The sequence below is a fragment of the Pezoporus flaviventris genome, unplaced genomic scaffold (genome assembly GCF_033815535.1).
Source record: "Pezoporus flaviventris isolate CSIRO_AGI_PZ_B2104156 unplaced genomic scaffold, CSIRO_AGI_Pfla_v1 ptg000088l, whole genome shotgun sequence".
Classification (NCBI taxonomy): Eukaryota; Metazoa; Chordata; class Aves; order Psittaciformes; family Psittacidae; genus Pezoporus; species Pezoporus flaviventris.
In genome coordinates, this window is record NW_026892636.1 from 994,055 (window position 1) to 1,007,528 (window position 13,474).

The following is a 13,474-nucleotide window of genomic DNA, read 5'->3' on the forward strand; positions in this document are numbered from 1 at the left end:
CCAGCCTCTGGGAAAATCTCTCGGTCCTCCTACATCGTCGTTTGACCCCAGACAAGACCCAAACCTGAATCTGCTTAACTCTTGAAATCAGTAGTGGGCAAAACACACTCTGTATGCGTGTTAGCATGGTGATTCCCATCACCATCAGCAAAGAAGTCTCAACAGCATTAAAAGGCCATTCAAAAAATTCAAAACTCTCAAATGTAAATGGTCTGGGGGGACGACTAGGAGGGTAAAAGGATGTCTCCTTCACAGGTTGAGCACCTGAGAAGGAGAAAAAAGATGTGTAATTGCTAAGCACCTCCATCATATACCTCCCAAAGTATAAAGGTGGTGACCACACTGGGAACATAAGCCAGATCAGTTTCATGATCAATGATTCTATTGTATTACAAGTCATTACCATAAAGTACAATGGGATAAAAACCTTAGCCCAAGCCCCACACTTGAAAAACACTAATACAGCCAATACCGGATGGACGTAAGATATGATATACTGAAACTGTGAGATCAAGAGGAAAAACCTTGAGAGCCAATAAATCAGCATTGTGACGAGTGACTATCAATCCAGTCAGATCTGTTCTTATCTCAACCCCTCGTGCCCCACGTTGGGCGCCAAAAGAACTGTCGTGGTTTAAACCCAGTCAGGTAACTTGTTCACTCACTCCCAGTGAGTGGTGCCGAGCTGACAACAATCAAGGTCCGTGTCCGTCTCCCCCCCCCCCCCCCCCCGCACCGGGGCTCTCCCCTTCCCCGCTCCTGGAGGAACGGGGAGGAGGATCGAGAGAGTGCAACTCCTACGGGTTGAGACAAGAACAGTCCAGCAACAAATCACCACTGCTACTATCAGCTAAAACAATGATAAGGGAAAATAACAAGAGAAGAGAATACGATACCACCGGCCAAGAAAGCGAGCTCCACCCGGAAGCCCCTGTCCTTCCGGGTAACTCCCAGTTACCCCCCACCCCGGGCATGACGTGCTGTGGTATGGAATACCTCCCCGGGTAGCCCGGGTCAGGCGCCCCGTCTCTGCTTCCTCACAGCCTCCCCTCCTCCCTGGCAGAGCATGAGCCTCACAGAGTCCTTGGTCAGGGTAAACATCACTTAGCAACAACCGAAAACATCGGCTTCACCAACACTGTTCTCAAACTAGAAGTCAAAACACAGCACTGCACCAGTTAACACAAAGGAAAAAACATGACTGCTACTGCTGAACCCAGGACAGCAGTGAATGGAGGAAGCTGATGACCAGGAGGGTGTTTCCTTGTTGCTGTTATTGAGTAGGACTCATTGCAGCACTGAGGTCTCTGTGAAGGTGTATTGAGGTGATTACTCTGTAATTTCTCTCTCATTTATAAGGTATCTGACACTGATTTGTCATGTAACACCTGCCTAGATGAAGGTGGGTGAGATGAAGCCCAACCTCATTCATCACCAATGGTCAATGTGCACAAACAGCTCCTCCGGACACCTTGATTCATCCTGTTCATCACATTGCTCTGTTCAGTCACTACAGAGACAGCATGGACTACCCTGGGCATGGGTTTCCAGGTTGCCAAGTTCAGAGGTGAACTCAAAAGAAGAGCCAGAAACTCTCTTCTTCTGGAGTGTCTCTGAAATCCAGTGCCTACTGGGATGGGTGAGAACGGAATAGACCCAAAGGACCACAGGACATCATAGAATCAGTTAATAACTCAATCACACAAGTCTCCACTGTACTTTCTCATGATAAGGCTTGTGGCACTCTTAAATAAAGCTTTCCCACCCAAAACTTGGTTCCTACAAGTGAAATTTCAGGTCAAGCTGAAGGTGTTTGGTCCTTTGAAATCTCACAGTGTTGGTGCTAATTTACCTGGAAGCCTTTGGGCAATTTGAGCCTTGTCTTTGCTGTTCTTTTGCAAACGGTGTGCAAATGTAAAGAACTTAATCACAAGTTGGGTCAATATCGATTGTTTCAGCAGTGATTGAATCATCAGTGTTGGATTTCCCAGCTCTTAAAGCTGAAGGGCTCTCTGTCAAAGAAGCAAACCCAGGTAAAAAATACAAGTAAACAACTTTAAAGTTGGGATAAACCATGTTCGTGCTAAAGTAACTCTTTCAGCAAGTGGATATTTCCTCCCAACCATAAGAACCAGGCACCTTTATGTGTAATTCACTCTGTTGTACCTCCAGTCTCTAAAGCAAATCGCATGAATCAGAGCCCAGAAATGCCTGTTTGTGTCCCAGCAATGGAAATCTGTGTTCATGCTTGTATTTATATGAATATCTAGGATTATGAGATGAAACCTGGCATCCAGAGTAGTTTGGGCTGGAAGGGAGCTTAAAGCTCATCGAGCTCCAACCCCTGCCACGGGCAGGGACCCCTTCCACTGGAGCAGCTTGCTTCAAGCCCCTGTGTCCAACCTGGCCTTGAACACTGCCAGGGATGGGGCAGCCACAGCTTCTCTGGGCACCCTGTGCCAGTGCCTCAGCACCCTCAAAGGGAAGAGCTTGCGCCTAAGAGCTCATCTCAGTCTCCCCTCTGGCAGGTTCAAGCCATTCCCCTTGGCCTGTCCCTACAGCCCTTGATCCAAAGCCCCTCTCCAAGGAGAAGGATCCATGCAGGAAGACCAGCTTTATTTCAATTTGGTTTGGTTTAGTTTAGTTTTCAGTTTAGTTTTTATTTATTTTACTATTTCATATTATTTTATTTTAATTTATTATTCTAGTCTATTCTTTAATTTAGGTAAGTTAATTTATTTTAATATACATTTTTGTTTGCTTTTTATGTTTAGTTTTGAAGTTTTAATTTATTTTTATAATTTTTAATTCTTATTAATCTTATTTTTTTAGTTCATTTTTTAATTTAACTTTATTTTTTTATTTTATTTTCATATTCCTCTGTCATCCTTCTATGCACCCCCCCCATGCACACACATATATGTATGACAGAGTAATATAATAATAATTGCACTTCTCCCAAAGGAAGTTCTGCAAAACACCTCTCAGCCAAAGCACCTCGGAGGTCTCAGTGGATTAGAGATAAGGGTTATAAAGCAGTTACACCAGCAGGGGGGACAGACAGAGCATATAAGTGAACTCGTCATCTGTCGTAACTTAATGTGAAGCAAGGAAGAAGAACCAAGCTGTCACTGGTAAGGACAGGGGGACATCAGGATTTGTTTTATCGCTGGAGTTAGAAGGTAGTTTATAATTTTAAGGGGCTATATAGTATCATAGAATCCCGGAATTGCTTGTGTTGGAAGGGTGCTTAAAGCTCATCCAGTTCTAACCCCTGCCAAGAGCAGGGACACCTTCCACTGGAGCAGCTTGCTCCAAGCCCCTGTGTCCAACCTGGCCCTGAACACTGCCATGGGATGGGGCAGCCACAGCTTCTCTGGGCACCCTGTGCCAGTGTCTCCTTGTGCAATACAATACATAATTCCTTGCAGGAAGCAGGAGGGCAGGAGAATGGTTTCATCCTTTAGAGATGAGGTCTGTAGAGAGGAATTTGATTGTTTTGGGTTGTATCTTTATTAGACATACCATAAGGAGCTGTTTATTTCATGGCAGAGCAAGAGAACAACAGAAGAAGGAAGATCACAGAGCACGTGGATTTTGTGAAGGGTGTTGTACCAGTTATAATGGTTTGGTTATTTTTTAATAGTAGCAAATAGCAGCTAAAATACCAGTTATAATAAATCCTTTATCACTGCAGTGCTGGGGATGCCACCCTCATTAATTCTGTCATGCTGCAGGTTGTACATAGCGCTAAAGCCCATGTGCTTCTTCCATAGGGATAAATGGTTTATCTGATTTTCCTTTCTGAATATAAGCCAGGCTCTTTGATACCAGTTTTACAGTGACTGCTGATAGGAAAGCTGTGCTCATTGCACTGCAGAGATTTGCTGACAGTGACGCACACCCCATGAGCAGCACAGTGCTTTCCATGATCTTAGGCTAATATTGATCTATTGATCTGCTATTCCCAGCAGTTTTCCTGTCTCTTTTCTTGGTCTCTTCCAAGTGTTTATGTTACAGTGGTTCCTTGTGGACCCCTGTGGAGGCTGCTCCATATCCCTCCCTGATGCTGTGATTAAAAGGCAGGATGCCATGGTGTATTTTCATAGAACTCTTAAATATGGATTTTAGAAAGAGGAGGTGTAGGAAAAGTTGATAAAAAGGAAAAGATTTGTTGTGCCATTTTTTGTTTTTAATGGTTTTCTCCCTCATGATGGCACTTCACCATTTCTATATACCCAATAGAAGAATAACCCTGAAATAGCAAAACAGATGAAAAGTTACTGAAGAATAAATGGGGTTTTCCTGTTTTATCTCTGCAGTGTGCAAGCAAAATCACCTTTAAGGAAAACCTCTACGGGGAAGGCTCCCTAAGATGCCAAATGTTCTATTCTACTTCAAAGGTTGGATTTGATGATCTGAAAGGTCTTTTCCAACCCAGTTGATTCTATGATTCTAAGTCCTAGAATTACAGAATCACAGACTGGTTTGGGTTGGAAAGCACCTGAAGTTCAGCTAGTTCCAACCTCTCAGGCTTGGGCAGGGACATCTCACACTAGACCGTGTCACCTCTAAAGACACGGTCTAGTGTGAAATTTTCATTATTGATGTCACTAATTCATTACAGGAAGCACTGAACCCCTTCTTTTACACTTTCTTTGTCAGAACTTGGGAGGGTTACCCTGGAATGTGATATATACCATGAGTATACATCAGGGAGATGTATATTAGAATGAATGGAATAGGGAACACTTGGTAGAGTGACTGCTACCAGAATAAAACATTCATTGCTTTGCTAACTGTTTTTTGATGGATGTTGATGCAAATGAAGCAGATCTCTGATAAGGAGAGGGTTTGCCATCCAGACCTTGGGGATCGATGGGCTTTTTAGGTGCTGAGTGTCTTCATTAACTGTTTATTATGGCACTGTGAATACATCTTGCAGTGCTTTAGGAGAAGATGGCTGAGAAAAATCAAAGCAAGCAAGTGACGGAGCTTACTCTTGTGGGACTGACGGACAACCCCCAACTACAAGCACCTTTGTTCATCCTCTTCCTCCTCATTTACTTCATCACGCTGGTGGGGAACCTGGGCATGGTTGTGCTCATCAGGAGCAGCGCTCAGCTGCAGTCCCCCATGTACTTTTTCCTTAGCAACTTATCTCTCCTCGATGCTTGCTACTCATCAGTGGTGGCACCGAGGACGTTAATGAACTTTCTGATGGAGAAGCAAACAATCTCTGTCATCGGCTGCGCAACCCAGCTTTACTTCTTCATAGCCTTTGGCATCACCGAGTGCTTCCTCCTGGCTGCGATGGCGTACGACCGCTACATGGCCATCTGCAAGCCCTTGCTGTACTTGTCCATCATGTCCCACCAGCTCTGCATGCTGCTGGTGGCCAGTTCCTATGTGCTTGGCCTGCTGCATTCCTGGGTGCACACAGAGTTCGCCTTCAGCCTGCCTTTATGCCAGCCAGCCAAGGTCAACCACTTCTACTGTGACCTCATGCCTGTTCTAGCTCTCTCCTGCTCCGACACACGTGTCAATAGGTGTCTGATATTTGTCCTTGGTGGGCTGGTGGAGATGGCGACCATCTTGGCCATCCTGGTCTCCTATGCCTTCATCCTCGCTGCTGTCTCAAGGATCAGCTCTGCTCGGAAAGCCTTCTCCACGTGCACCTCTCACCTGGCTGGAGTCACCATCTTCCACGGGTCCATCCTCGGCCTGAACTTCCGACTAGGGTCTGGCAGCAGCCTGAGCACGGATAAGGTCTTTGCTGTGTTCTACTCGCTGGTGGTGCCCATGCTGAACCCCCTGATCTACAGCCTCAGGAACAGGGAAGTGAAGAATGCCCTGAGGGACTTTGTCAGGTGGAAGTAGCTTTGGCAGGATGTTTAGCTGCTGGTTTTGTGACAAAGGTCTCCAGAGCTTCAGTTGACACCAAGGACTTTTGTTTCGCCACCCTATTCCTTCACCTTAAAGATCTGGTTTGGAACCATTTCCAAGTCTGTCTTTCTTCCTATGACTGGCTTGTGCACAACACCACAATCTAATTTATCTGCTCTATTTTATTGCCTTTATTTCCCCCCCCCTCTTTTTTTGTCTTATCAGATGGGCACTGAACATTAGTTCTGGGCTCCTTGATAGCCCTGTGAAAATGCTCTTCCATGGCCATCAGCATCTCCCAGTTGATGGCTTAAAACCTGCCTTACGACCTCTTCTCATTTTCAGGGTCTTTCTCCCCTATCATTAAAGGGCAACGAATTTTTTTCTGTACAAGTGCAGGAAATGAACTCAAAATAATGAATGAAGTACATTTATTTTAAGAGAAAAACTGGCATTAACCTCACCTAATTAGGCACTGCTCTGAGATCTCTATCTTCTCTATTATCTATGGATAAAGCTAGATATGGTATCTAAAGATGAGATTTGTTAACTAATTGTTAGGTAGATAAGGCTGTTGAATAATATCGTCTTTTATGCTCATTTCAATGTAGTCCAGGTTTTGAATCATCTCCAGAGAATCCAATATTCTCCTCCAAAATATTCAGGCTGGTCTAACAGCACCTGCAGAACAGGGTAAAGAGGCCCATGTCCAGCTCTTCCTGCCAAAAGGTGATTTCTTTTTGAGGTATCAGAAGTACTTAATGAGAGGACCTCTGTCATGTATTTGATGTGAGAAGTTTGTGTCTACAGCCAGGGCTTTCTGCTTTTTGTAGATCCCTTCTCTGCAAAGATTGAAGCAGAATCATGCAATGAAGCTCTCAGTATAAAATGTATTTCCAGACCCTCAAGCCTGTTTCTTATATTGCTGGAATTCACAATTGTGCCTCCCCTGCACGTTAGACTGAGGTTCCTATTGCCAGTTCACTGAGTCGGATCCACCACACACAGGACTATGGCATTCAAGACTTCCCTCGGAAAGGTAGCACCAAGTGTGGGTAAACCTTTGACCATTTCAGTTGTCTCTGCTTTGGAAACTTTCTTAAACCCAAGAGGAAATAAGGACACCAGAGTGGGGTAATTCATCAGACAGGGATGAGCCCTCCACATGACACTGCTCATCTAGATTCCTGTTTCCACAAAAGCTCAGATCAGATAATATTTTGAGGTCCAGCCTGGGCTTTCTGTGGCTCTATGATTCTATATGTATAGTCTAAGCCAAAATATCCAACAAAATGGAAGAAAACAAGGTGTGTTGAAGGTTTTGAAGAAAGCTGTCCGATATAAAAGGTCTCTGTCCTGCCAACACGTTCCCCCACATGTAAGACGTGTTCTCTTAATAATGTTGTTTTTCAGTGCACATAAGCAGTGTGTTCATTATAAACATACTTTCCAAATATAAGTTAATTCCTACTCACATCAGCAAAAGAACTTTTCCCCCATCAGTGTGTTTTGGCTTCTTTGAGACCCGGATAGCTCTCAATTACCATTGATTCTGTGTTCAGGATTGTCTTTCATCAACAGAAACTTCCCACAGGCTTAATTCTTATGTGAAATCCACTGTTTGGTGCTTCCCAGTGCTCTTGAGCATGAGCTGGGCATGGATATGGGATGTGGGTGCCGATCTCAAGCTGGAATTCCATTTCTCTCACCATTTAGGTAAAAGGTCATGTCAAATGAGTATAAAATACCCCTCAAAATGAATGGGAGGAGAGCTGATGTGCCCAAATTTTCCTTTACACTGGGTGGTCTCAGCACAGTTCATCATCCTGTGTTATGAATGATACTGTCTACAATTTTTTCCTTTATGTATAATCTATTGTAAAGCTGCAGCCTGGGGAGGGATTTGCCCTGATATTCAAAAGTGCAACTTGAGAGCTTGATTCCCACCAACTTCTTCTCTTTGAAAGGCACAAACAAATGCTACGAATCTTTTGAAACCTTTTCTCCGACTCTTTTTCAGCAAGGAAATGTAAAACTACACTTGCTCTTCCCTCCCACCCCAGCAGCTTTAATAAAGAGCTCACAGGTAAGAGTGAGGAATTTTATTGGAGCAGAGAACAAGGTCAACAATCTTGTAAGAAAAATAGATAATTACGAGTGACAAAAGTTATAAATGAATAAAGCTGATTGGTGTTTCCTGTGAGGAAAAGGAGCCTGGGATAATTGAGGGTAATTTCTCCCTACAGACTGGTGCCTACAAACTGAATTGAAGTTTGAGGTTCCTTCTCCTCTTGATTTCCTTCCAAGGAGCATGTGATGGCTGGGTCTCTTTCTCATTACATACTGTCATTGACTTCTGTGCAGGATCTGTGGAAGAACATAAATAAAGTCATGTGGATTAGTGAAAATCTCATTGTTTTAGTGCATCGCAGTCTTCCTCAGTTAAGATGAACTGTTCATGTCCTGGATGACAGAGCTCTTTTGTGTAGCCAGTGGTTGAAGAACCTCCTTGTGCACTTGACCAGAGCCGCCTTCACGTCCTTGTTCCTCAGGCTGCAGATGAATGGGTTGAGCATGGGGGTGATCATGGTGTAGAAGATGGAGGCCACCTTATCCAGGCTCCTGTGGCTAGATAGCGGTTGTAGGTACATGAAAAACATTGTACCATAGAATAAGTCAACAACCATCTAATGGGATGCGCAGGTGTGGAAGGCTCTGGCCCTGTTCTGTGCTGAGCACATCCTTTATGTGTAATCCTTTGATGAAGACCTGCTGAGCTGGTGACTCTGGGCTTCCACTGTATTCAAGGATGAGAAATGGGCATTTTGAGGCAATGATCAATTATCCCAGGGTGAAGTAACAGGCCTTTATCCCCCTGAGCAGCCTCAGCTGCGGCTCCATCCCCACCCTCTGCCCATTTGTCCCCCTTCTCTATTTAATCTCAGCCCAGGGAGGTTGAACTTCATAAGAGGAGTTCCAGTTCCCAGTTTGGCAGGAGGTGTGCACACCTGTGGAATCCTTTGATGAAGACCTAGGTTTGCTCATAGACTTCCCTAGAAATTGCTGGACCTGACCGTGGTTCAGGGCCTGATTTGATCTGACTTGGCCTGCTCTCGTACCTATCTTGTCATCACCAACTTGCCTGATGATTTGGAGTCTTGGCTGAACTTGGCCCAGGTCTCTGTTCCTGCCCTGCTTCTCTTGCTCAGGTACTGTGGGGTGGTCCCTGCACCCCATGGTGTTCCCCTTTGGCTCTGTTTCAAGAGATTAAAGAGAGAAACCCCTGTGGTACTGGCCAGGTTTCTGCAAACCATCCTTGGGTGGCATGGTTTAGCGTGAGGTGTCCCTGCCCATGGTAAGGGGGTTGGAACTGGATGATCTTAAGGTCCTTTCCAACCCTGACTATTCTATGATTCTATGAAATTAGAACCTTTCTCTGGCTGCATCCAAAAGCCCAGCCAGGGCTCGCTACTCTGGCACACGCTCTCCATTCAGACCATGTCCCTGCATGGGCAAATTAGGAGATAGTCTTCTCAGTGAGGAAAATAGAGTAATCAACTGAGCATTCCATTCAGTGTTATTCTCTGGTCATTAGTATCTCCTCCACTTCAAAATATATTAGAATTATGGTCTTTAGTAGATAGGCAGCACTTTTATTTGGAAATGTGTTTCAAGTCTTAGTAAAGACTCTTTAATCTTTCCAGCTTCAATGTTTCTTTGCTTTGAAGATGCTGAGGTGCCATCTCTAAGAAATGCTCTTTCTCAGTAACTTCAGGACAGTTTCCGATCTTGTTCTATTCTGTCTCCCAGAAGACAACTCATCTCAAAGGTTGAGGAATTAACAGCTGCAGATTTTTAACTTACGAAATCACTAAGGAAATTTTTCAGCTAAAGCTGAAGGGGAGAGAAAACAAGATTGCCAAAGGTGATGTGCCCAGTGAGGCTGCTGGCATCGTATCCCAACCATCTAAGATAGAAAGTAATAACAGGTAAAGACAGGAGTCTCTGGTAGATGCAGCCAAACATTGACACCCAACACCCTATAGAACTGAACAGAGAAAAAAAAGGAGACTTGGAGGATTTACTTCTCTGAAGCTCTGATTTATAAGGCAAGCCAGGAGGTGAGAAAATCATTTTTTTCTCAAGATAGAGATGATTCTGTGCAGTACAGTCATGCAGATCCATACATTGAGTCCAAGTGGAATTGTCATGGGAAATGTCATGGGAATTCTAAATACAAGTGGCTCTGTCAGCTTCCTTTGATCTCGCTGCCTCCCCAAAGGGCCCGTATGCTTGTGCAAAGGAAACCGAAGGTAGTAGTAAAAAGATTAGAAAGTAAGAAATCACTTTCTTGGGGAAAAATAGAAACAACGACAGTATGAATTTATAAAATGAGCTTAAATACTGGAGTCCAGTGGGAAAATCAGTGGGAAAATCTCCTATACAGTTATATCCAGTGTAGATGCCAGGTATGTTTTCCCCAAGGCTGATCAAAAGCCAGCATATACCCCATAGCCAAACACTGCAGCAGGCTTCCAATAAATCCCTCTTGCTGAAGGATCACTGCTACCACCATCCATTTGGACAGTACCCTCCCAGTCAGCTCTCTTTAGGAAATATCTAAAAGGGTGCTCAGGCATTGGAATAGGCTGCCCGGGGCAGAGCTGGGCTCACCATTCCTACAAGTGTCCTAAACCGTGTAGACAAGGCCCTTAGTACCATGGGTTAGTGGTGGCCTTGGCAGTGCTGGGGAATGGTTGGACTGGATGATCTTAAAGGTCTTTTCCAACCTAAACAATTCTGTGATTCTCTAAGTCTATCTGTGTCACTTTATTTGTAATACCAGTTTTATACGTTTTATTTGTATTCCTCTGTCACACATATATATATTTACACACATAAACACATATTACACATATTGGAGCTGAGGGACAAGGTCAAGAATCTTGCAAAAAAAAAGTGGATATTTATCAGTGACAAAAGTGAGAATTGAATAAAGCTGATGGGTGTTTCCTGCGAGGAAAAAGAAGCCTGGGATAATTCAAGGTAATCTCTTCCTACACGCTGGTGGCTGAGAAGTGAAATGAAGTTTGAGGTTCCTGCTCCTCTTGGTTTCCTTCCAAGGAAGATGCGATGGGGGTTCTAGTTCTCATTAAATACTCTGACTATTGTGCAGGAACTGTGAAAGAGCTACACAGAGTCATGAGGATTAGTGGAAAATCCCATTAGTTTAGGCGTTCTCACTTGATGTAGAGTATTCATGTCCTGCATGATACAAGTCTTGCTTGTTGCCAGTGGTTGAACATCCTCCTCACACACTTCAGCAGAGCCCCCTTCACCTCCTTGTTCCTCAGGCTGTAGGTGAATGGGTTGAGCATTGGGGTGACCACTGTGTAGAAGACGGAGGCCACCTTATCCAGGCTCGTATGGCTAGAAGAAGGTTGTAGGTACATGAAGAATCCTGTCCCAAAGAATATAGAAACAGCCATCAAATGGGAGGCGCAGGTGTGGAAGGCTCTGGCCCTGCTCTGTGCTGAGCACATCCTCAGCACGGTGCGGATGATAGACATGTAGGAAAGTAAAATGACCACGCTTGTGCCCACTAAGTTGATGGTGACGAAGGCAAAGATGAGCATCTCGCTGCTGTGGGTGTCGGAGCACAGGAGCTTCAGCACAGGAACTTTGTCACAGAAGAAGTGGTCGATGCGGTTGGGACCACGGAAGGAACCTCCAAACACGCACCATGTGTAGACAATGGCACTGAGGAAGGCGAATAGGTAGGATGATACTACCAGCTGCCAGCAGACATGGCTGGAGATGATGGTCACATAAAGCAGGGGCTGGCAGATAGCAACATGGCAATCATAGGCCATCATGGCCAGGAGGTGACACTCAATAGTAGCAAAGAAAGCAAAGGTGAGGAACTGCGTCATGCAGCCAGTGAAAGAAATGGTTTTGTCCTCTGATAACAGGTCTGCCAGCATCCTGGGGCAGAAGACTGTGGAATAGCAGATGTCAGTGAAGGCAAAATGGGTGAGGAAGAAGTACATGGGGGTGTGGAGGCTGGGAGACCCGCACCAAGATGATAATGCCAAAGTTCCCCACCAAAGTGACAATGTAAATCAATAGAAACAAGACTAAAAGAGGGGTCTGTGCATATGGGCTGTCTGTAATTCCCAACAGGATGAGTTTAGTCTGCGTGTGATTTCCTCTCATGACCAGGTGTTACCTACCAAGGCAAAAGGAAGAGAAAACATCAAAATCATTGCAAACAGAAATTCACTTTTGGACCACATTTAACTACAATCGATCACCAGTTTAACTGCCATGTTTTGGTGGAATTAATATTTTGTATTGTATTTTTTAAACCCAAATTATATGATTTTGGTTTTCATTTGAGGTATTTGGAAAAGAACAGAGAGTGCGATGAAGCAAAAACTGCCATTTTTGTTCTTCTATGCTGAGAAACATAAACTATGGATTTATTCAAGCACCTGATTTTTCAGGTTTGAGTGAAGAATCAGATCTTTACTCACTTTCAGATTGGAGGCAGTTTGTGTCAGAAGACAGCTTAGAGGAACCTCATAGGAGCACACATAAACCTTGAGCAAGAGAAAGTCACATTCCCATTGAAATGGTAGCTTACACATTAATGACCTCCAGAATTTTCCTTTGGTTTTTAGTTCTAATGCCAGTCTTAAGATTGCATTTATCAAAGTGTTATACATAATTCAAAAAGGATAACATTCACATTGCTAAAGTCATGATTTATACCTTTCTGAGTTCCAGCATGCTGAAGCACCCTCACACCTATGGGCATTATGTTGCTTGACCTAAAAAAGAGTTGATGTTATAAGAGGCTGAATCCAAAGGCTGATTTGTTAGTGACCATATTCTGTTGACAATCTGAAATGCTGCATTTCTTTATAACAGAATAAGATTCTTTTGAATAAATCAGTTCATCTTGCTTTAGCTGCCGATGTAAAAGAAACACAACCTGCATCAGACATTGCTCCCTCTTCTTATAAAGAAAACCCACATTGGTAAGGCTGTTTTCTGACACAGCTTTACCAAAGAGGACGAGAGAACATGAAGAAGCAAACCCACTACCTCACTGCAGGTGAGGCTCTGCTTTGTGTTGGTGTTACCTCCTGTGCCTTCCCTCTGCCACCGAGTGATGGGAGCCAAGGATTTATCCCCAGTGCAGCAGAGAACATCTACGTACCGGCATCAGCTCTGTTAAGCACCTGATGTGAAGAGAAGGGAGCTCGTGCCAGACTCCAAGAGCCCAGCTTGTGGTGCTGGGGCTGTAAATACAGTTGCATGTGCTCTCCTGGGAGGAAGCCTCCAGGGCTGCTCATGCTTTCCCAGAGGAAAACAAAGAGAAGGAAAAGCAAAGGGTGTGAAATCACCTCTGAAAGGCATTGTGGTGCTTGGGCATCTGAGAGTCATGAAGGGATGCTTCTGACATACTTGTGTATTATGCCAAGCATTCTATCTCTCTTTGCCAAAAGAATGAGGATGGGTTTAGAGACATTTCAGATCTTGTAGAGGGTCCCTAAATGCGACAGGAACCACAAGTGACTCC

At 44.3% G+C, this 13,474-nt stretch overlaps 2 protein-coding genes and 1 pseudogene across 2 annotated transcripts in view; 2 read left to right on the top strand and 1 right to left on the bottom strand.

Moving 5' to 3' along the window:
* LOC133280763 (olfactory receptor 14C36-like) overlaps window positions 1-13,474 on the top strand; it is a 377,076-nt gene that overhangs the window by 278,626 nt on the left and 84,976 nt on the right. The window lies entirely within an intron of this gene.
* On the top strand, window positions 4,960-5,880 carry LOC133280748 (olfactory receptor 5T17-like). Its single transcript, XM_061475677.1, has one exon. The coding sequence runs from the start codon at window positions 4,960-4,962 to the stop codon at window positions 5,878-5,880; it is 921 nt and encodes a 306-aa protein (XP_061331661.1).
* LOC133280749 (olfactory receptor 8U3-like) lies at window positions 11,145-12,102 on the bottom strand (annotated as a pseudogene).